This window comes from Lutra lutra, chromosome 5 (assembly GCF_902655055.1).
Source record: "Lutra lutra chromosome 5, mLutLut1.2, whole genome shotgun sequence".
In the NCBI taxonomy this organism is placed as follows: domain Eukaryota; kingdom Metazoa; phylum Chordata; class Mammalia; order Carnivora; family Mustelidae; genus Lutra; species Lutra lutra.
Genome location: NC_062282.1, coordinates 41675933 through 41698746, shown reverse-complemented (window position 1 = coordinate 41698746; position 22814 = coordinate 41675933). Strand labels below are relative to the sequence as shown.

Sequence of the window (22814 nt, the reverse complement as noted above, 5' to 3'; positions counted from 1 at the left end):
AAGGACTGTGGGTCCTGAGGGCTGGGCTGCCCCTCCCCTCCTCCCTGGGCCTCCTGCAGCAGCAGGATCTCAAAGGCTCCATTGTGCATTGAGCTGGATTTTGGTCCCTAGTGTGCCAGGGAGGAGGCGGGAGGAGGGACACTGTCGGGAGGTTGTCCCCTCCCAGTGCTCTTCTGGCTGGTGTTCCCAGGGGCCTTGGCCTAGGGAGAATGATACACACATGGGTGGCTGCTTCTGCATTCCCGGGGAGCCCAGTCTGTCCTGGGGCCCAGGTGAGTTTCCTGGGGTGGGGGAGGGGTGGGTTGGGTTTGGCCTGTGGCTTCGCTTGATGTGGTTGGTCCAGTGAAGACTCAGGGATCTGCTGGGTAAGGAAAATGACTTTTCTAAAGACGGGGAGATGACTCTGCTTTCTGACCCCCTCTTCTCCTTCCTTCATTCAATATTTGTCATTCTGGCTTTGTAAAAAGGGAGTAGATCCTGGGAAACTTCTACTTTTCCTGAAGAAAGACTTTGAGCTCACTCTGTGAGGAGCCGGTGCTGCTCTTGGCTTCAGCTCGCAGGGTGTGACTAACCCTTCCGTGTTTTCTTCCCAGGATTCCCTAGGTCAGGAAGGAACCTCGGGCAGGGAGTGCCTCTGGGGCCCATGGGTGGTCATAAATTTGGCCTCTGTCACTCAAACTTATTTTAATCAGGGTTGCTGTCACTAGAGAGAAACGGGCAATTTCCTACCTCCTACCTATTAGAGTGTGATTTTTTATTATTATTATTTTTTTTTTACGTCAACTTGAAGCCATGGAGACCTGTCGCCTTAAGAAATTGTCAAGTCATCTGGGACTTGACATCAGGTGATCTGCCATTCCAGTTTGCCTGGACCCGAAGACTTTCTCAGGGTGTAGTTACTGCTAAAACCAGAAGAGTCCCCGGCAACCGGGGTGGTTAGTCACCCTAATGGAAGCTCCTTGCTTCTTTTAGGAGCAGGACCAAGGTGGGGCCCTGCCATCTTGAGTAGGGAATTTATCAGGATGCGTGGCAGCTTTGCAGGAAGGTGACAGTCAGGGAGGACTTCTTGGAAGATAGGAGAGCGTCACGCCAAGGAATCATTCCTAACCCTTGTTAGGATTCCATGTCTTCCTAGAGTACCGTGTGGTTCCTTGGTCAGGGAATCCAGGAGAACCCCTAGCCAAGGCAAACAGATTCGTAAATGATGCCCTTGGCACAAAAGGCACAACCTCTAGCTATGAAAACATTTTGCTTCTCCAGATTTCTAAGATTCAGAAACTTTTTAAAGATCCTTTCACTAAATCCTGTTGCCATTGTACCCCACAGGAGCAGATGCCGAATGGAGTGTGGGGGAACATGAGGGATCCCTGGTCTGCCAGCCAGGGACCTGAGTTCTAGATCTGACTCAGTCTACCCACACTTGGGCAGGCATAATCATGGTGAATCACCGGGTCTTTGAGGCCACAGTGTCTGGCTTGATCGTGGTTCTTAGACTTGAGCAATTTACTTACCCTCTCTGTTTTAGTTCCCCCGTCTGTGGATTTGTGATATCATTATGCATTCTTCATAGAGTTGTGGTAGGGATTAAGTCTATGTGTGAAACACTTAAAATGACCTGACACACAGTGAATTAAGCACAAGAAATGTCAACCGTATTAATTATACTTCTATGACCCTAGCACATCAAGCTCTCTCTTAGGCCTTTGTTTGCTCATCTATAAGAGGAGGGATTGTAGGCGTGGCCTGCAGAGGTGCCCTCGGGAGCTCTGCTCTGGCTCTCCGAGCCCCAGGTGCAGATCTGCTTCTGTCTGACATCCTGTCCTCAGCCCAAGATTTCATGTACAAGAGTTCTGAGGCTCAAAACCAACCAGCCAATCAACCAACACCAAAGAAAGCATCCTCAGAGTTCTTAGGACATTATTATCCAGTGATTTCATTGTTTCACCTGGTTTGGGGCATCACTAAGTGGTTGGCATCCTGAATCCACTATTTCTCTGAGTCAACTTGCCATTTCCTTTATCGAGGCTTCTCATGCCATGTCCCCAAACTGTTTTCTGCACTTGTCAGGGCCTTTCCCTAGGGAGGATGATAGGGGTGTTGTAGGTCTGAGGACCGTTGATATAAAGACCCCCTGTTACGCTCCCCTATTTATCCTAGAGAAATGGAACAAAGTATGAGACATATCCTGGAGTGACTCTGTAGTTCTGCGACTTTGGGCAAATCTCTTACATTCTTCAAACCTCAGTTTTCCTGTCTATAAACTGGATTGAATGGGACTATCTGTCACATGGAGTTTTGGGTGAGGATTACATCAGATAATTCATCTCATGGATTTGGTGAACGGTTTGGCTTCTGATTACCCCTTAGTACTTGTGGGCTATTTTATTGTTCCCTAGTAAAGATTATTCCTACAACCCTTCTCCCTATTCCTGGCTCCACTGTGCTCCTATATCTGGCTGCTTCTGCCATTACAACTGTTTAAGGGGGAGTCAACAGGGAGAATCAGCAGTCCTCAGGGGAAGGGAGGCAGGAAAGGAGGAGGCCCTTGGTAACACTGAGCCCTGGACAGGTGCCTAGCTGGTTTGCTGCGGAGTCACACGATGATGAATGTCGGCTCTGGCCACCCCAGGTGACCTGTATTCCCACACGTGGGCTCTGCCTGTGGCATCTGTTCCCCATAATGCTTCTCATTGGCTCACATAAATCTTCCCAGTGCACATGGTGAGAGGTGCTGGTTCTGGTCAATTGCCGTCATGTCTGTCTTTCTGGAACCTTGGAGAGTCTGGCCGCTGTTTAATAAAGTATAGTTGCTCACAGAGTAAGTCATGTCAAAGTTCATTGACCTAAAAGCTTCTAGCACTGCCCCATAATCGTCAACACTTTCTTGAAGAAATTTGGCAGACTTACACTCCTAAACAGGGGATGTGAGAGAGAACATTTGCCTATATTGATCACTGGTGTTTTTAACTTTCAACACTTTTGGTAAATGTGAATCATGAGTATAATAATAGGAAATTGAGGGAGAATGCTGGTAATAGTGAATGATGCCTCATATTTGAACTTTAGAAAACTTGTGAGGCATTCTGAACTTACTGATAATAGAGAATTTCAGAACAATAAACCCACCATCTAGCTCTAACATATTTCTACATTACACCATATCCACTTCAGAATATTTTTATTTCATTCTCTTACTTAAAAAAAAAAAAAATCAGGGGTGCCTGGGTGGCTCAGTGGGTTAAGCCTCTGCCTTCTGCTCAGGTCATGGTCTCAGGGTCCTGGGATCGAGCCCCATATCAGGCTTTCTGCTCAGCAGGGAGCCTGCTTCTTCCCTTTCTCTCTGCCTTCCTCACTGCCTACTTGTGCTCTCTCTCTCTCTCTCTGTCAAATAAATAAATAAATATTAGAAAAAAAATCATTGCAGGGGCAAGGTAGTTCTCCCCAGTCTCAGTTCCCTCCCTCCCTTCCTTCCTAGTGTTAATCACTTTTATGAATTCAGTGATTTTGTTCTTTTGGTACATGTCCATGTGCCCCTAATCATTGCAACTAATTTTTTTCTGAAGATTTTGATACTGAAACAAAATGATACAGTTACGCACCTTGCTTTCCCCCGCCCCCTCCACGTGATGATCGGAGAGACATCCATGTAGGGAGATGGAGCCATGGCTGTGATTAGCATCTGTCCTAACAAGGACAGTGTAGGTTTACATATTAAAACCTGCAAATGGTGTAACCATCAGGACAAAGAAGGAAAAAAAATATGCATGCAGAGAAACCCTTCTTCAAGTTTTCTTCTTAAAGTCGGGGTGGAAGGTGGGGGCTCACATCCAGCAAGTTGCTGAGAGTGAGATGTTTCCAGATTAGCGACTTCAGACTTCAGAGATTGGAGTCAGGTTAATGTCATGATGGCAGCACGGTCTCCCCCCCGGGGATCTGGAGGGCCTCTGACTCTGTCACAAACTTGCTACGTCACCTTGGTAGAATCACTACTCCTTTGTTTCTTTGCAGTAAAATGAGGAATAGCACGAAATGATCTCTTAAATCCCTTTTATCTCTTCATTTTCTCTAAGTATTGCCTCTTCCTTATTTTATCCCTCATCCTCGATATGTCAAGATGCTTTCTCTTTTCTATCTTTAAAATACCACGTCATTCACGATATCCCCTCACCTCTCATTTGCCAAAATCACAGCGCACAGTCTCACACATATACTCCTGGATTGCTGTACAGCTTTTAGCTGGCCTTCCTCCCTCTCGTCTTTCCTTCTCCCCTGTCCTTCTCATGCCACCCCAGGTAGGATTTCCATCGTTATTATGGTATTCCCATGCTCAAGAATGCTTCATGCCTCCCTATTGCTGGCTGTATCTATTCTAAGTTCCTCTGCTTGCTTTGAAATGCCATCCCTATCCTGACTCTGCCTTATTTATCAATTTTAGTCCTCTGATCCCTGACCTCTCTGGTACATACAGGCTGGCTTCTGCTGTCTCTGTGTATGCAAAGTTCATTCCCCCTTATCTTGCTGATCTCTGTGCCAGTAATTTTGCACCCCCCCCCCCAGATAAATCTACCAAGAAAATGAAAAGGAAGCCACAGACTCAGGTATAATACATGAAAACCACACATCTGATATTTGTATCCAGAACACTAAAAAACAAACAAACAAAAACCACCCTGGGACACCTGGGTGTCTTAGTCAGTTAAGCATCTGCCTTCGGCTCAGGTCATGATCCCAGGGTCCTTGGATTGAGTCCCACATAGGGCTCCTCGCTCAGTGGGGAGTCTCCTTCTCCCTCCACCTGCTCGGCCTTCTGCTCTCTTTCTGGCAAATAAATAAATAAGACCTAAAAACCCACCCTTATAACTCAATAATGAGGAGGTAAATAACCTAATGCAATGGAGCAAAATGTTTGTAAAGACACTTTCATTCAGAAAAATGTATGTATGGTAAATAAGCACATGAAAGAAATGCTCAATATCATTAGTTATTAAGGAAATGTCAACTGAAACAGTGAGATAAAGCTACAAACCCACAGAACGGCTAAAATTAAAAAGCCCGGTACTTTCAGAGGTTGGTGGGGGATATGGAGTAACCAGAAACCAGAACTCTCTTACATTGCTGATGGGAATGCAAAACGGTATAGCAGTTTTGGAAAGGAGTTTGGCAGTTTTTTTTTTTTTTTTTTAAGATTTTTTTGTTTATTTATTTGACAGACAGAGATCACAAGCAGACAGAGAGGCAGGCAGAGAGAGAGGAGGAAGCAGGCTCCTTGCTGAGCAGAGAGCCCGATGCGGGGCTCGATCCCAGGACCCTGAGATCATGACCTGAGCCGAAGGCAGCGGCTTAACCCACTGAGCCACCCAGGCGCCCCGGAGTTTGGCAGTTTTTAACTAAATGTCAATTTTTTAAAAATTAGTACCTTTTTCTCACCCATAATAATAATAAGAACAAAAATGAAACTAGCTTATACCAAAAGTAACTTGTTGATTCATAAATGAAAAGTCCAGGGGTTGTTGGCTTTAGGTATGGTCAGATCAAGATAGCCAAATTATATTATCAGAAAGTTAGCTTTCCTAAACTCCTAAACTTTAACTGGGTTTGGCCTCAACCTCAGGCACACCTTCACCGGAGGGTAGGCCCCACCGAGCTGTCATAGCCACAGCTCCAGGTGCAACGGAAAGAAATCTCTTCCTGCAGAGTGCTGATGTGGGTCTGAGGACCAGTTCTCATTGGCTCCACCTTGCTTATGTGGCCATGGGATAACATAACGTGATTGGTTTATGCTTGAGTCCGGTGCTCACTTTTGGAGCTGAGAATGGAGTCAGCCCTGCTTGAACCCCATGGACTGGGTTTATGGGGCTCATCTGGCTAATGAGGAAGCTCAAGGTTGAGTCTGGGACTGTGTCATTGCTGTCTTAGCTCTTAGTCACTTCTCTACCTGCCTCCAGTGTTAGAAAACAAATGTGTGTCTATTACAGAATATTTGGAAAGTAGACAAAAGTAGACAAAAATATAATGAAAAATGACCCAGCACTAGCCTCTATGGACCTTCTGGTCTCTTTCCTTTCAGTCATTAAAAAAATCATACATCTTTTTTAAACATACTGTATTCTATATGATAGCTTTTTGCCGTGATTTGTCTCTAGTCCCTTTTTAAGGCCCAGCTAAGTCTTCATATTCTTTCATGTTGAAATATAGTCCGTGTGCCAAAGAGCTCTGTAAACTATGAATCCCTGTGCTGTTCTTCATATTATGTGGCTCACCCAAATTTTCCAGATTCCTTCTTGTCTCTCAAGCAGCCACCCTCTGGCTCATGGGTCCCCAGGCAGCTGGCACACAGACTCTCTCTACTCCGGAGATTCTCACACTTTAGAGGACAAGAGAAATCCTCAAAAATGCTCATTGAAAATGCACATCTCCAGATCTACCCCTAGATATTCGGAGGTGAAGTAGGTAGAGAAGAGCTCAAGGAATATTTCTAAAATTTTCTTCTATTAAAATTTACCGTTTATATAGAACTATCCTCAAAATCACGTATGTACAGCTCAGTGAATTTTCACAAGGTGAATATATCCATCTCTGCTGCTTCCTGGGGTTGCCGTTCATTTATTGTAATTAATGGTATAGACCGGCACTTACTTACCCATTCTCGTGTAGAGGGACATTGGGCTGTTGCCAGGTTCTGCATATTATCCATATTGCTGCTGTGAATATTTTAGTAGATGCATTTTGGTGAACACATATACGTATTCTTTTGAGTATATGCCTAGGAATGGAATTTCTGGATCTTACCGCATGCATATATCCAACTTGAACTGATAAGTCAGTTTCTCCCAAGCAAAAAATCTTCAAGCCTTAGTCTCACACTTGCTGTATATGGGATGGGAGTTCTATCAGTCTTTTTTATTTTAGCCGGTCTGTGTGGAGGTGTTCCACTGTAATTTTTTTTTTAAAGATTTTACTTATTTATTTAACAGAGAGAGAGAGATCACAAGTAGGCAGAGAGGCAGGGACAGAGAAAGGGGGAAGCAGGCTCCCTGCTGCGGGGCTTCATCCCAGGACCCTGAGATCATGACCTGAGCCAAAGGCAGAGGCTTAACCCACTGAGCCACCCAGGCACCCCACCTTTAGTCCATTTTTCTAGCAGGTTGCTTATCTGTTTCTGAAAGCTGCTTAGAATTCTTCATATATTCTGGATTTGAGTTCTTTACATTCTATACATTCTTTATATTTTCTTCGACTCCCTTACTTACCTTTCGGTCTGTTATTTGCATCTTTTGATCAACAAAAGTTCTTCATTTTATTTATTATTTGTATGTGTGTGTGGGGGTGGGTAATGCTTTCCCATTTAGGAAATGGGAAATTCCGGTTTAGGAAAGAGCTGGTTACTTCAAGTCATGCAGATATTCTTCTTTTTTTTTTTTTTTTTCTTTTTCTTTTTTTCTTTTTAAGATCTTATTTATTTATTTGTCAGAGAGAGACAAATAAATTTTTGTCTCCAAATAAATTTTGGTGGTGAGAGAAGAACGAATGACTGCAGAGGGACAGCAAATGCTTGGCTCCAGCTGACTGGGGCCACATGAAACCGAGGGTCCCAAACTACAGATCTTCCTGTTTTCAAAGTCAAGCCAAGCATCTGGGTTATGTAAAATATCCCAATTTCTGAGTGATGTTGAGCAATTCAAATTCAAACTTTGAAAATTCACTGAGTGGGGGAAAAGAAAGAAAGAATAACAAAAAAGAACAAAACAAAAAAAAGAAAAGAAAAGAAAAGAAAAGAAAAGAAAAGAAAAATGTTGTTTGTGATGGCCTCTGGCCCCTTGTCTATCACTTTTCAAATTGTCACAGAGTAGAGAAGCAGGCGGCCACTCCAAGTGTGATCCTGGGACCAGCAGTAGACAACCCCATAACCCCCCTTGCCCAACTCCAGGAACACATTAGACACGCAGAACCTTAGGCTTTCAACCTATTGAGGCAGAATCTAAATTTTACCAATACTCTCAGGCCTTTCATACACACATGAAAGTTTGAGAAGCACCAGTCTAGATGTATCGTTCCAAACACTGGCTCAAATTAGAATCGTTTGGGGAACTTAAAAGAATTTCTATGGCTGGGCTGCACTATGGACCACGTCAATCAGCCTTCCTGGAGATGTGGCTCAGGCGCTGCTATTTTAAAAAAGCAATCTGAGTGATTCAAACAGGCAGTCAGAGTTGAGAACCACTAACTCAGATCAATCTATCATTTGCGAGTGGGAAAAGTGAAACCTCAGAAAATGGATGGATGAAATGTCTTGCCCAAGGTCATTAACTAATGTATGGGAGAATCTGATTTGTGCTCAACCTCTTATCTCATGATTCCCAAGCCAGTGCCTTTTTGCTCCAGATACCTTTGGTTCCTAGGGGCAGAAGTACAAAATGATCTAGTTCAATGATAGCTCATTACTCTCAGCTTTCCCGCTAAGCTGCTCTCAACACTGAACCCCTAACAAGACGAGAAGCTGTGAGCTGACAGGTCCTTCCTTCTGCCTATTCAAACCCAAGTCCATTTCATTCTCCCTATACATCACCCCCAAAAGTGCTAACCGCTCTCACTATGAAGAAATGGAAGGTCCTCCACTTGGGTGTCAAAATGGGTGACACTTGGTGTCAAAAATCTCGCTGCGTAGGCCTGGAGCAGGGAGCAGAGGCCCAGACTCCTGGCAGTCGTGTGAGGATCTGGGGTCACCATTCATCAGCAGTGAGTGGATGGAGTGTGATGGCTGGTGCCTTATCCATCTTGGGCTGCATCAGTAGAAGAACAGGTCCACAATGCAAAATGGGTAGGTCTGCTTGACTCCGATCCAGCACAATTTTACAATCAAAGAAACTGGGAGAAGTGAGGGGCTTGCAAACAGTGGTAGAGCCAAGATTCCTAATCCCTCTTTCCAGGCCCAGGCAGTGCTTATAATATTCTGACCCCCCACCCTGGTATAGTCCTTGAACAGTCTCATGGTCAAAGGAAAAGAGTAAATGAAAGTAATGTTGAGTTCTCTTGTATCTTGGGGATATCACGAGGGAGGCCCACATTTCATAGTGGTGCTTATGAAATTTCCCTTTATTCGTTTATATCCACTGCCTCATGCTTTACAGCTGTACACTCTTCTCTTTTCAACTCTCTGCTGTCAAAAGTGCCTCCTCCCTAAGCCTCTTCTTTCTTCCCCTTTCTGCTCCAATTCAACAGCGGCAAAGACATGAACATTTTGGAGAATGGCCCCATACAAGACTCTAGTGGGCAAACAGTCTGGGGGCCATCAATACATTTCAAGTCCATTACAAGCATGTCCTGCCATCTCCTTCATGATGCCACCTTCCCTGGCTCTGCTCCAGCACTTCCGTTATCCACCCATTACCTTAAACCTTGCTGCAGTCAAATCCTTAATGACCTTGTAGCTTCAACATATATTGAGCATTTCAGTGTCCTCAGTCCTCAGCCGTGATACTCAGTCTGACCTGTGGGTAGGGATCTGTTTTGTTTATTTACCTTAAATAAAACAGGGATACTCAGGCTACTGAAGAATTGAGATGAGAGGCATGACTGTTGAGTACCGAATAATTATTAGGCAAGGGTGCTAGCAAGGAGAATTCTTCCAGGCCACCTGCCCTGGAGACAAAATGGTCACTTGACCATGATTTGCAGTCCATGCTTATAACTTGCTTACACTCACACGAATGCTTTTTCATTTGCTCTCCTCCAGGTAAAGAAACTCCTTCCAAAGATCCAACTGTATCAAGTGAGTTTATAGCCTCATCTGAAGACAAGGAAAGATGTTGCCTGCCACAGAACATGAATCCAGGTATCTAAGCTCCTGAAGAGAAGCCCCATTTTTTTTTTTCATATTTTCCAAGTAGAATACCATAGTACCCTCCTTATCTCTCTCATTTGCAGGCTCCCTTCCTTTTATCCTTTCTAGGCACCAGCACCAAATGCATCTTTGTAGGCACGACCTTGACCATGGTATCCACTTGCTTTCAAACTTTCCAATGCTCTCCATTGCCTGCAAGATGAAAGCTTTTCAGGTGAACACTCAAATACCTTCACAATCTAGGTCATGTTAGGAGCTCCATACATATTTTCTCTACAAAAAAAGTATATCAGCAATTAAATTTTAAGGTGCCAGAGGGCAGCATTAATTTTTTGGGATACTTCTATATTTATTCTACATGGTATCCTAAAGAGTTATTTATACATGACTGGTTTTTCAGAAAATGTTTGGTAAATAAATACACAAAGGGTTGAGTAAATATTTGCAGGTCATGTTTATAGTCTATATACAGTACCTTATACATAGCAGGTTCTCGATAATCCCTTGTTGAATAAATGCGTAAGTGAATAAAGGATTGAATATGCGGGGTGAGAGGCGACCAGCAGAAGAGCCCCTGTATGAATCTTTCAGAAGCAGAACAAGATTTTGAAATTAACGTGAAGGAAATAATATTCTCAAGACATGTCTTTCACAAGGTTCTGGGTTAGAGACCTCAGCAGAACTGGCGGGAAGTTGGCAGCAGAGGGCTCTATGCCTGGGTTGAACTTTGTGCCGGAAGCTCTGGGGATCAACCTGCGGAAAACCCAGCATCTGTCCTCCAGTAGCAGGAGCCATTTTGGAGGGCAACTCGTGTGCCAAGTAGGTGCTAAATGACTGCCTCTCATTCTCACGTGCACACGTCTAAGGGGTGCCCCCAAGTACCCCATGTCAAAGGTGCCAGAGTCTCAGAGAGAAAGGCAACCTCCCCACTGCCGCAAACACGGCCAGTCTGTGATGAGACACGGGTTCAAGCCCCCGTCCTTGTTCATAGCCACCATGCTTCATTGTCCCTCCAAACACGTACTTCTCTCGGGCAGACAAACGATTGATTTGTAAAAAAGATTTACATTAAGAACGGTTCAAAGGACAGAGACCAGGTAAATAGATGGTGTGTACATGTCATACCAGGTTCCTTCCTTCCCCAGTTGCAAATTCAGTCAAACTGCTGGGCTGGCCACGAGAAAAACCTTGCCCTTTCTTGTTCTTGTATCAGTCTGCTTCTTTGCCTGTTAGCTTGGGCTGTCCTTGACAAAAGGTGACTTGCCGCCTTTTGTTTCCAGAAAGCAGTACAGTCAGCATTTTGCCTTATCAGTGCATGAAGCCCAATGAACAAATGAGGGGCTGAACTTGTCTGTCTTTTAGCATTTTCCACCGTGATGCTGTTTCCAGGAAAGTCACTGAGTGAGAAGGGGATATTCTACTCCAGCCTCCAATCTCTCCTTCATGCGGAAGAGTCACGGACAAAATCAATCAGATACATTAGCATGATTAAACCACCGGTATTCAGAAGGACTTAAAAAAAAAAATGGCAAAGTGTATTTCATACTAACACTGGAGTGAGCTTGATTTATTTCCCTGTCTGGTCATGCTGAGGGGACCACTGGATCCCACAGTGGGCCCAGACGGGAGGCTCTGAGTGGCCACTCTTACATGTCAAGATCTCAAAGGCAGTTTGCTTATTTAAATTCAGGTCTTTTGAGTGACATATCTGTGGATTCATATTTGGGGCAAGGAGATCCACACTGAAGGCTGTCATTCACTGGGGACTATTGTGAGAGATTCTAGAAAGGAGTTTGGATCAGGCTGTGGAAGGACAGGAGAGATGGATTTGGTGAAAAGAAGTCACAGTCGGAGTCTGGGTTGATTACAGGTGTGACAAGATGAGGGCAGAGAGACAGTAATCCCTGCAGTGCTGGGGTGGGGGAGTTTGTGAGAGTCAACAGCTAAGGCTTAATGTGTTAATTGAATATTTATTATGTAGGAGGCACTGAACAAAAAGCTTTATATGCATAATCTCCTTTGTAAGCCTCTTAAAAGCCCTGTGAAATAGATACTCGGCAAGTCATTTTGCTAATGGGAAAAGTCAAGTGTAGAGAGATAATTAACTGTTCAGCAAGGCACAGTGAGGGAGGGCAGAGCCAAGCCTTGAGCCAAGGTGTGTGTGACTCCACCTCCCTGGCTTCGCCTCCTCTTAGAGGTCAGTGTGCTGATCCGTGAGGCTACCAGCCAGAGGGCTGGGTGGGACGGCTGAAGATGGAGGGTTGGTTGAGGTTAGAACACAGGCCAGGGAGGAACAGAGTGGAAAACTTCTGCCTGCAGTTTGCACCCATGCCAGGTCAGTTGCGGATGTCCTATTGGAGCTGGACGGCAGCCACAGCATTTTTAGAACTTCTAGGTTAAAAATGGGCCTTTTGAACATAGGAGTCCAGGCTGCTTTGTGTTACCCGGCCAGCATGAAAAGGGCTGTCTTTAATGGGCTCAGGGATTGGCAAAGTCCCTGGCAAGTTAAGGCTTGAAAGGAGACCTCCATGATTATCCAGTCCAATGACTTTTTGGTTCATTGTGTTTGATGATTAACAAGATTGCTACTTATCATCTAAAGAAGACGTGGCAAAGTGCAGTTATAAGATGAACCTCCTCAGGGTGGCCTTTTCCAACAACACCGTCTGAGGCGCACCCCTGCCCCTTGCAACCACTGCATCACGCTGTTAACCTGATTACATTGCTTTCCTAGCGCTTTTCTCTATCTGAATGTATTGTGTTCATAGAATCAGTTACTTGCAAAGAATTCGAGCTCCATGAGAACAGGGAACATGTCAATTTTGTTTCCTGCTGTATCCCAGGACCTGAGACAGCTTTTGCTCATAGTATTGGTTGAATAAATGTGCATTTCAAAGAAATTAAACGTAGACTTTAGTACATTAAGCAACTATCCTGGAAAACATTAATGGACTCATCATTAGAAACAGTTTAGAGAAAATGTATGGTGTATACATAATGCATAAAGTATAGACCATCTATTACATATCATAGATTTGACATATAAATGATTTCCACATATAGAAATAAATTAGTATTTGTTCAAAACTTCCACAAATCATCCACAGGAAGGTGTATATGTCTAGCTCTTTTTGTTGGCACTGTCACCTTGGTGCCAGGCAGCCTAGAAATATACCTTGTTCAAAGCAGAAATAACAACAGCAACTCCTGGGATTCCAGAACATTCCCAGGCTTCAGCCTCTTCTTTCTTTCTTTTTTCCCCCTTGGAGGTCATTTTAAAGGAGGTGCTCAGGAGATCGTGAAGATTACTTATAATCTCTAATTAATGAGGGCACCAATTTAAGATTTTGGTGTGGGAAAACATTGGGGTTCACCTAATTCTTTTTTCCCTTTTGTTGCATTTCCAGCCTGCCCTGATTGGCATTCCTGTCTTTTCTCTTTAAGATCTGACGCTCTCCTTCAGTGTGAAGAGCCGCTCCCAGCGGTGTGTAAATGGCCTCCTGCAGGAAGCGGCCAGGAGGCGGCTCTGGGCGCTGGAGAATGAGGACCAGGAGGTGCGTGCCCTCTTTCAGGTGAGCTGGGGTGGCCCCATGCGGTGCTGACCCTGCCTTGTGTCCAGCTGCGGCAAGGCTCGCCAGCACCTAGGACAGCGCCGGAAACAGAGTAGGCTTTCAAGAAAACAGCTAAAGGAAGGAAAGAATGAATGAAATCTACACATTTGTGGCTCAGCAAGAATAGGCACGACTCAGAAGGGGGCAATCTCTGGGGTTGCAGAGTCAGAGAAAAAACGGTTGAAAATCTGCCACTCGGGCGCCTGGGTGGCTCGGTGGGTTAAGCCACTGCCTTCGGCTCAGGTCATGATCTCGGGGTCCTTGGATCGAGTCCCGCATCGGGCTCTCTGCTCAGCGGGGAGCCTGCTTCCCTCTCTCTCTCTCTCTGTCTGCCTCTCCGTCTACTTGTGATCTCTCTCTGTCAAATAAATAAATAAAATCTTTAAAAAAAAATAAATAAAATCTGCCACTCATGGCTCTTTGACCTTCTACACGTGACTCACCTGTCTAGGATGAGAATTGTTATGATATTTACCTCATGAAGTATACCTCTTAAAAAATGTGATAAATTTGAATTTTGTTGTTTTTTTTTTCATTGTGATAAGATAAATGTAATGTAAATTTTCAATGTTAATTATTTTTTGTGTACCTTTCAATAGCATCAATGCACTCAACATTGTTAAGTACCCATCACCACTATTCATTCCAGAACTTTTTCATCGCCCAAACTGAAACTCTATATCTACTAAATAGTAACCCCTTCCATCCCCTTTCCTCACCATGGGTAACCACTAAGTATACTTTTTTCCCTGAGGTACCAAAATTGCCAATCAAAAATTAATAACTATATATTTTAGAATGAGAGGAGAAAAAGGCAATAAAGTAAATAAACCAGTCCTTCCTCTTTCATAGTGGGTAGCTAGTACCTTCAGTTGTTAAACCAAGGAAGAAGGGTGTGACCAAATTATTTACAGTTTAGGAGGAACTTTTTTTTTTCTTTTAAGAATTTATCCACTTATTTGACAGGGAGAGCACAAGCAGGAGGAGCAGCAGAAAGAGGGAGAGAGAGAATCAGACTTTCTGCTGAGCAAGGAGCCCAACATAGGGATGGATCCCAGGACCCTGGGATCAAGACCTAAGCTGAAAGCAGACACTTAACTGACTGAGCCACCCAGGTGTCCCCTAGGAGGTACTTACAAAGAAAACCAAAGTCAGAAATGGTTAAAAGTTGTTGCAACTAGAGGTGGGAGAGAAAGAATATTACTTCATGTAATAAGCTAATATGTTCTAGTTATTTTTACAGTCTCTGAATTAATTTGATACAAATTAAAAGGGGAAACATGTTCTATTAATCTGTCACGTTAAAAAAAAAAAAAAGACTGGTTTGTTGGGAGGAGCCGGTGAGTCAGTATCTGTAGAGAGCTTGGCACTTGGCTTGGGTGGTGGCATGTTCTCCCTAAATAGCAGAGAAATTATAAATAGTAGGTTTTTTTTTTTTTTTAAATTTCTAGAATTCAGAAAGTTGGAGGCATGAGCTGCTAACTGACACCATAGTTCTTTTAAAAATCTGAGTCACTTTTGGTGTGGGCCAGGGCTGGGTTGGATTGAGTCAGGTGATCTGCTGGGCTGAAGGTTGAGCTGGGCCAGCTTGTGTAAGGGAGCAGAGACCTGAAGTCAGCCGGATCTAGGCTCCCGTCAGGGGCCATGGCGTAAGCACAGGTGACCTGGGGCAACTGCTTAACCTGTCCGTGCCTGGGCTTCCTTGACTATAACACACGGATAAAGCCATCTTCTATTAAATCTGAGATGCTGCTTCATTATAAAATGCAGCGATATTTTCTATACCTCGAAGAAGGGGAAAGAAATGCTGCCAGTTAAGTATGATGTCACACGTCTTTATCTTTAACTTCAGAAGTGATTAAGTGTGGTAAAAGTGCATCTTGAATGGATTAAGTAGTGTAATTGTACTCTTTGTGTAGGGTTATTGTGAGTTAAGTGAGGCATTGTTGGTAGAGGAGTGGAGTGCATAACAATGGATGAATCTCCAGGAAATCAGTATTTATCCAGAATCCCTTCCCTTATCAACAGGCTCTGGGGACTCCTGGGGCCTGGTATGGGTTCTCTTCCTTCCTCTCTTTCTATCCTCTTCTTCTTTCCACAGGGTTCCCCCACAACAGTGTTCCAGGGGTTGATCTTTGATGGCAGGACCTGGCCTGGGGGAGGAAGGATGTTCTGACCATCACTCATGATAGTCAACTCTAGAAGCTTGGACAAGCAACAGAGAAAGATTTTAGGGGAAAACCAAGTCTGTACAGTAGGTCAGGCCTATTTTCTCAGGTACTAAAAAAAAAAAAAAAAAAAAAAAAGGGAGAGGGAGAGCATGCAAATTGGCACAGCCCAGCCTTTCTAGAGGGCATTTTAGGATGGAAAACGTGAATATTTACGTTCCCAACTGCACATCTCAGAATTACTTGTGTCAAAACCTCAAAGATGTGTACAAACATTTAGCTCTAGGATGTTTATCACCATACTGTTCAGGAGGGTAAAAAAAATGAAAACAACTCAATCGTCTAACTGTAAGGAAATGCTAAGAACTTTGTTAATGTAATAATGGCATGAGTAACTGTTACAAATACTGTAAATTAATTAATGATGTGGGAGATGGTTTGTTTCCAAAGATTACAAAACAATTTATGGAATGTGATTCTATTTACATAAATAGAATCATGCATAAGAAAAAGGATTCAAAGTTAATACACTGAAGTGTTAACCAAGATGAGCTCCTGGAGGAGGGACTGTGGATGATTTTGTGTGTGTGTGTGTGTGTGTGTGTAATTTGCTTTTTCCATTTGTCAACTTTATAAAAATAATCATTAGACATAGATTCACAGTCAAACTTGCTTCCAATGTGCCTTCTCTTATTTATCCTTCACCTTCCCCCATCCTCCTCCTTTTTTTTTTTTTTTAAACACGAAAGGTAGAATTCTTTGCACGTAGTTCTGCATCCTGGTTCCTTCTGTTGCTGCTATTATTCTGTGTAGCGGGGTATTTTTGGAGACTGCCTCAGAGCACAAAGAATTTCCTCACTCTCTTTTACGGCTGTGTAGTATCATAATGTTCTATTGCATGGGTGAATCAGAATTCATTTTATCCAGTCTCCTATTGATGGACTTTTAGGTTATTTCCTTTTTTTCTTTTTCTATTTTTTTTTGTTTTGTTTTTGTGTGTGTGCATGTGTGTGTGTTGTGTAAGAAAACTCCAGCGCTACAATCAAGAAATTTATACGAAGCATTTTGCACTTGTCTGAGTTTGTTAACAGGATATGGTCATCCCGGGCTGACTCACTCTTCTCTTTACCCAGGACCTCTCAGCCAGGCTGGTGGGCATCCAGTCCCAGAGGGCTCAATTCCTCATCACCTTCAAGACCATGGAGGAAATCTGGAAGTTTTCCACCTACCTGAACTTAGGTATGACATGAATCAGGCAGGTGGAAGAGAACCTACATCTTGGTTCCACCCATCAGGAGGGACTGACATTAGGGAATTGGTCTGGATCTGATAATTAAGAGAGGTAGAGCCCTGACACAGATGGTTAAATTTTGAAATATCACAAACTGCCTGGAACTAAATCTAAAGCAAATATTAACTATTACTCTCAAATGCTAGCAAATCTAGATTTTGTTAGATTTGAGAGTATTTGAGAGTAATGCTAGATACTCAAGTGCTAGATACTCTCAAATTACTCTCAAATTACTTTGTTTTCAGGGACAGACTACTTTCTTCAACAGTCAATCCATTGGTAAACTGTTCTTGGTGATCACTAAATTTGAAGGATGAACTGAAAGGCAGATTGATGGTTTAAAAAAAAAAAAAAAAAGGAACCAGTCTTGAATCAGATCAAAGTAGCTGCTCAAAATAGTAAAGCTGTGGATAATTTAGCCTATGTTTTTGGACAAGAGTCAAAGAAAGAGATGGGTGAGTTATCTGCTAAATGGGACTCAGATTGCAGGATTTTATAGAAAATGACTGCATGGGGTAGAGGGTCAAGATGGCTCTTGGCTAGAAGGTAGAACTTCTCTCGTAGTCATATTGATTTCCTGCTCACCACACTGTGTGTCTCCTTCCGTGATCATTTAGAGACCCGTCTTTAATTCAAAGTGTGCTCCATGGACCAGCACTTTTGGCATTGCATGGAGTTTGTTAGGAAAGTAGAATCTCAGGCCCCAGCCCAGACCTGCTGAACCAGCATCTGTATTTTAATAAGATCCTCAGGAGATTTGTGTGCACGATGATAGAACACACAAGGCCTAATCACAACAGTCAGAATGGAAAGAAACAGGTTTTTGCATCTTAAGAAAGAGGATGTCTCAAAAGAAGCAAAATGTTAACACAAATAACTCACATTCGTAGGAATGCTTGAAATACTATCCGTAATTACAATTTGCTTAGTATCTAGTTTGGTTTTAACAAGGGAGCACACGCTGGGCATGAATGATGGAAAGAATCAGAGAAGGGATGATAAAGCCAATCCTGACTCCTTTGTGGGTCATGGACAACCCTCTAGCCACCGCATCATTAGCGGTTCAGGAATTTTTTTTTTAAATCAACATATAATGTATTATTTGTTTCAGGGGTACAGATCTGTGACTCATCAGTCTTAAACAATTCACAGCACTCACCATAGCACATACCCTCCCCAATGTCCATCACCCAAGCACCCCATCTCTCCCACCTCCCTCCCCTCCATCAACCCTCAATTTGTTTCCTGAGATTAATAATCTCTTATGGTTTGTCTCCCTCTCTGGTTTCATCTTGTTTCATTTTTTCCCTCCCTTCCCCTATGATCCTCTGTCTTGTTTCTCAAATTCCTCCTATCAGTGAGATCATATGATAATTGTCTCTCTTTGACTCACTTATTTAACTTAGCATAATACGCTCTAGTTCTATCCACGTGGTTGTAAATGGCAAGATTTCATTTTTTGATGACTGCATAGTATTCATATATATATATATATATACACCACATCTTCTTTATCCTTTCATCTGTTGATGGACATTTGGGCTCTTTCCATAGTTTGGCTATTGTGGACATTGCTGCTATGAACATTGGGGTGCATGTGTCCCTTCGGATCACTACATTTGTATCTTCAGGATAAATACCCAGTAGTGCAATTGGTGGGTCATAGGGTAGCTCTATTTTCAACTGTTTGAGGAACCTCCATACTGTTTTCCAGAGTGGCTGCACCAGCTTGCATTCCCACCAACAGTGTAAGAGGAGAGGTACGGGAATTTGAACCTCAGTCAGGAAAACTTTAAGGGGAGGGAACCAGGACCCCCCAGAGCTCAAATTAGAATCTCAGAATTCCTTTATGGATGTATCAGAAGAAGGTAATTAGGTTTGGTCATCTTATTATCCATTATGGAGACCCATAATGTGTTGAAAGGAGTAAATGTCATTTAAAAATGACTTGTGTTTCCCAACAGATGCTGAGAAGAATCAATTCACTCTAGAAATTTCCCAGCTACCTCTCTATGCTCTTCTAATTTCAGTTAAATGGGATCAGGTTGGGGACGAAGGTCTGGGAGGGACCTTCAGAAAGGAGCTTCCTCACCCTTTTCTGTGCTCAGCTTGTAGCAGAAATCATGCTGTTCAGGAATCATGTTGACTTGACCTCTTAGGCTATGTGTCTGCATGTCTGGAACATCTCCTCTTTGACCATAAGTACTGGCTCAGCTGCAGATTGGTGGAGGATACAGAGATCCAAGTGTCAGTGGATGAGAAACACCTAGAAACAATATACCTGGGCCTTCTGATACAGGAAGGTGAGCATGGGGGACGAGTGGGGTGGGGTTTTATCTGGGTATTTATTATCAGAGCCCCTGAAATAATTAGGATACAAAAGGAGGCAAAAAAATGTTTCCAAGGTAAGAATATTCATAAATGGACCCACCTATTACAATATTACCCCAAACATCTCTGTCCATTGGACACTGATATCACATGAACAGGTGTGGGTGAGGCTCTCTGATTGTCTGATGTGAGACCCCCTTGTGGAGTTTGGAGAAGATGCCCCATGCCAAGTTTCCACCCAGGCCAATTAGATCTCCAGAGATTGGGGCCTAGGCTCTGGTATTTTCTAAAAGTTGCCCAGATAATTCTAACGTGCATCCAGGAGTAAGAATCCCTTTTTGTAATATAATATGATTGTGAAATAAAATTGCAAATCTTGCAAAACCTGCAAGATTTCCTGAGATTGAGGAAAACGGTGTTGGGGAACTTCTTGGAGCATAGGCCAATCTGTTTACAAGGAAGGATCCGATGGGGGCTACAACCAACCAGTTAAGGACCCATGACATCACAGGCACAATGAAAGAGTCAGATTTGCTTAGAATGTTTTGCATTCTAGATTCTAGATTTGCAGTGCAATCTAGATTTGCATTCTAGATTCTGTTTGTGATCACATTGAATAAATCACAATCGAAGGAATGAATGTCATACTGTGCTACTATAAAATCTAGTTAGAGAAACATCAACCAAATTTATTCTTTTTTTTTTGGCCCTAAGACTAAGCAGAAGGTTACAGTTGTAACTAAGTTTCTGTTAATTTTTGTCCCCCCCCCCCTTTTTTTTGGTTCAAGGTAAAGCTCCAATTCAACCTTACTCTCACAAACCACTCTGAGCTTATGGTGTCTAATTTAAGAGAATTCCCTCCCAGTGGCTTTTTTGTCCCCCTGAACCCCCAGTCCAGTTTTTCTGGGATCACAAAGATTTCCTGTGGTGCTTCTCCCTTGGCCGTGTCCTTTACTCCTAGGAAGAAAAGCAGCCAGACTTCTGGTTAGAAATGTTATGTTGTGTGATAATCCCTTTTCACCTAGTGCTACTCCTTGGAGGGGCTTTTCTCATTATGTACAGGCCACTTCTTCTGCAGAGCCATGTGCTCCGTGGCTCCTCCAGCTGAGAAGGAAGGAGAGTATTTGACGCTGTGCAAGAAGGAGTTAATCTCTGTGAAGATCATTGACAGCGAATCCGAGTGGGAGGGCGTATCCTTGGTGACTGGTCAGCGGGGTCTGGTGCCCCTGTCAGCTCTGGAACCTCTGCCCCTGCCTTTCCACCAGTGAGTAACCAACTACATCTTGGGAGCGGGTCCCAGAGCAGACTGAGGTCTGCACAGTGCGTGGGAGATAGGTTTGTAGACACGGGCATCTATGGTCCTACGGAGGGAACAAAATCTGGGTGGGGTTGTTCTGTTTTTTTTTTTTTTTCCTTTCTTCATTCCTTTATTTTTTTAACAGTCAAAATTTGTACAATTTGGTGAAATATGAGACAACTCAAAATTTCAGATGGACATTGTACCTACTGCCTGGTCTTCAAATGCAGTGTTTCTCTGTATGGGGACTGGGGACTATTTGTATCAGAATCACTTGGGGATTGACTACAAATTCAGCCTGCCTGGCCATCATCAGGCTCTTTTGGGATCAGATTCAGGAATTTGCCTTTTCTATAAGCTCCCCTTGAATCTAAGGGGATATATTCCACACTTAAGTTTGAGAATCTGGACCTGAAGGCTTTGTAACCTCAAACATCCAGAGGGGCCATACACATGATCCCAGGCTGTGGACCCTGTGCTTGGCCTTGGCAGAGAATCTGACAGTGAGAATGGAAAGAGATCCTTTGTTAGTCATTTAACTGGCAAACTAATTTAGAGCCAGAAAACATCGTAGGCCTGCTGGACTCTCCTTTTCACAGCACCTGATACAAAGGAAGTTCTCAATAAATGTTTGTCATCGTTTTAATAGGAGTACTAACCATGATACTTATGATCATGGCCATTGTTGTTATTCTAATGAACTATTCTGCTCGCTGGTGTCATTTTTTGAAATCTGTCTTTGCAAATCTCGTGTTTCCATTGGCAGATGGTTTCTAAAAAATTATCCGGGAAGCTGTGGCCTTTCCAGGAAGAGGGATTGGACAGGCTCCTATCAGATCGGTATGGCTGAGTTGAAGACAGTATCGTCAGGAAGATAATACCGCCCTGCCTCCTAATTTTATCTGCAAGTTTGGAATGATTTGGTGTGAATTCCTACCTAGCTTGTGCGGCTGGCTGGACGTGGAGAAGCCAGTTGCTGCTTGTAACACAGGTTTCCTTGCCTGTGACATGAGAGGTCTCAATCCGGGGCTGCTGGTACAAAGGTTCACAGACAGACAGACATGCGTGGCAGACAGAACGCACACATGCATGAGAGCCTGGGTGGGAGATGTTAGCGAATGGTGGGGACTGTGGGGATTTAATGATAGGTCAGGTGAATAAAAAGCCCAGTGTGAGCCAAACGTGGCTGCAGGCTGTTTTCAATCTCGGGTCAAAATGTTTTCAATTTCCCTTAAAATTTTGTGAAATTGGATTCCGGAAGAGTAAGAATGCCTGGCACGTGATGGATAGACTCAGTTAATATTTGTTGAATAAATAAATGAAAGAGATATATAAAGGTATGTATTATATAAACATGCATGTATTTTGAGTAATCTCTTGTGTGTACAGAGGCACATACATACATATACATATGTTACTGTAAGGACATATGTATCTACGGAGATGAACTTCAATGTTCTCTAGTATCTGGAACATATATTCCTTTCATCTTCATCCTTAGAGCCCTCCCACCGCCAACCAGCCTAGCTCAAGTGCCATTTTGTAAGCTGTGAGCCCAAATAACACTTAAAAAAAAAAAAAGAAATAGAGGGAGGGGCACCTGGGTGGCTCAGTCTGTTGGGTGTCTGACTCTTGGATTTCGGCTCAGGTCATGATCTCAGGGTCCCAAGATCGAGGCCTGTATTGGGCTCCATGTTCAGCCAGGAGCCTGCTTCAGATTCCTTCTCTCCCTCTCCCTCAGTCCCTCCCCCTACTCATGCACTCTCTGTCTGTCTCTCTGTCTCTCTAAAATAAATAATAAATCTTAAAAAAAAAAAAAGAAATGGAGGGATTAATGGAACCCAGATAGGGCTAATCAGTTAACTCACCGTAAACAAGATTTTGGCTATCCGTGGTAAGATAAGCATTCCTTGGAATTATGAATACAGGGCTGTGAAATTTGTTCTCAGTTCGAATTCTGGCTCCACACCTGAAAACCAGTGTGACCTCGGCCAGTTCGTGAGCTCTCACTATGCTACAAGTTTCTCATGAGTAAAACATTACCATAAAACTGGCTTTGAAGGCTGTGAAAAATCGATTGAGTGACATCTGAAAATCACTCAGTACAATTTTCTCACACTGCAAGTGTTCAATGCTATTTGCCCACAAAGTGTAGAAATTTCTGCTCTTGAGGACACAATCCATAGAAACGTGGTCAAAAATGTCAGGGGGGGAAACAAAGCCAGTAGCTACAGCAGAGAAGCTAAAGGAAACATGGAAACCAAGACACATAAGA

The 22814-nt window shown here is 43.3% G+C and overlaps 1 protein-coding gene across 6 annotated transcripts in view; it reads left to right on the top strand.

The window, feature by feature from the left end:
* SH3TC2 (SH3 domain and tetratricopeptide repeats 2) overlaps positions 1-22814 on the top strand; it is a 99754-nt gene that overhangs the window by 46935 nt on the left and 30005 nt on the right. For 3 of the 6 annotated variants that reach the window (XM_047731393.1, XM_047731394.1, XM_047731395.1), the window contains exons 2-7: positions 9734-9832; positions 13286-13413; positions 16754-16859; positions 19071-19214; positions 20305-20506; positions 21306-21379. In XM_047731393.1, coding sequence (XP_047587349.1) covers positions 9823-9832; positions 13286-13413; positions 16754-16859; positions 19071-19214; positions 20305-20506; positions 21306-21379 — 664 coding nt within the window. In that variant the 5' untranslated portion in view covers positions 9734-9822. Of the gene's footprint in view, positions 1-5; positions 273-9733; positions 9833-13285; positions 13414-16753; positions 16860-19070; positions 19215-20304; positions 20507-21305; positions 21380-22814 lie in introns of those variants that run through there. The other 3 variants (XM_047731391.1, XM_047731396.1, XM_047731392.1) reach the window with 2 other exon arrangements.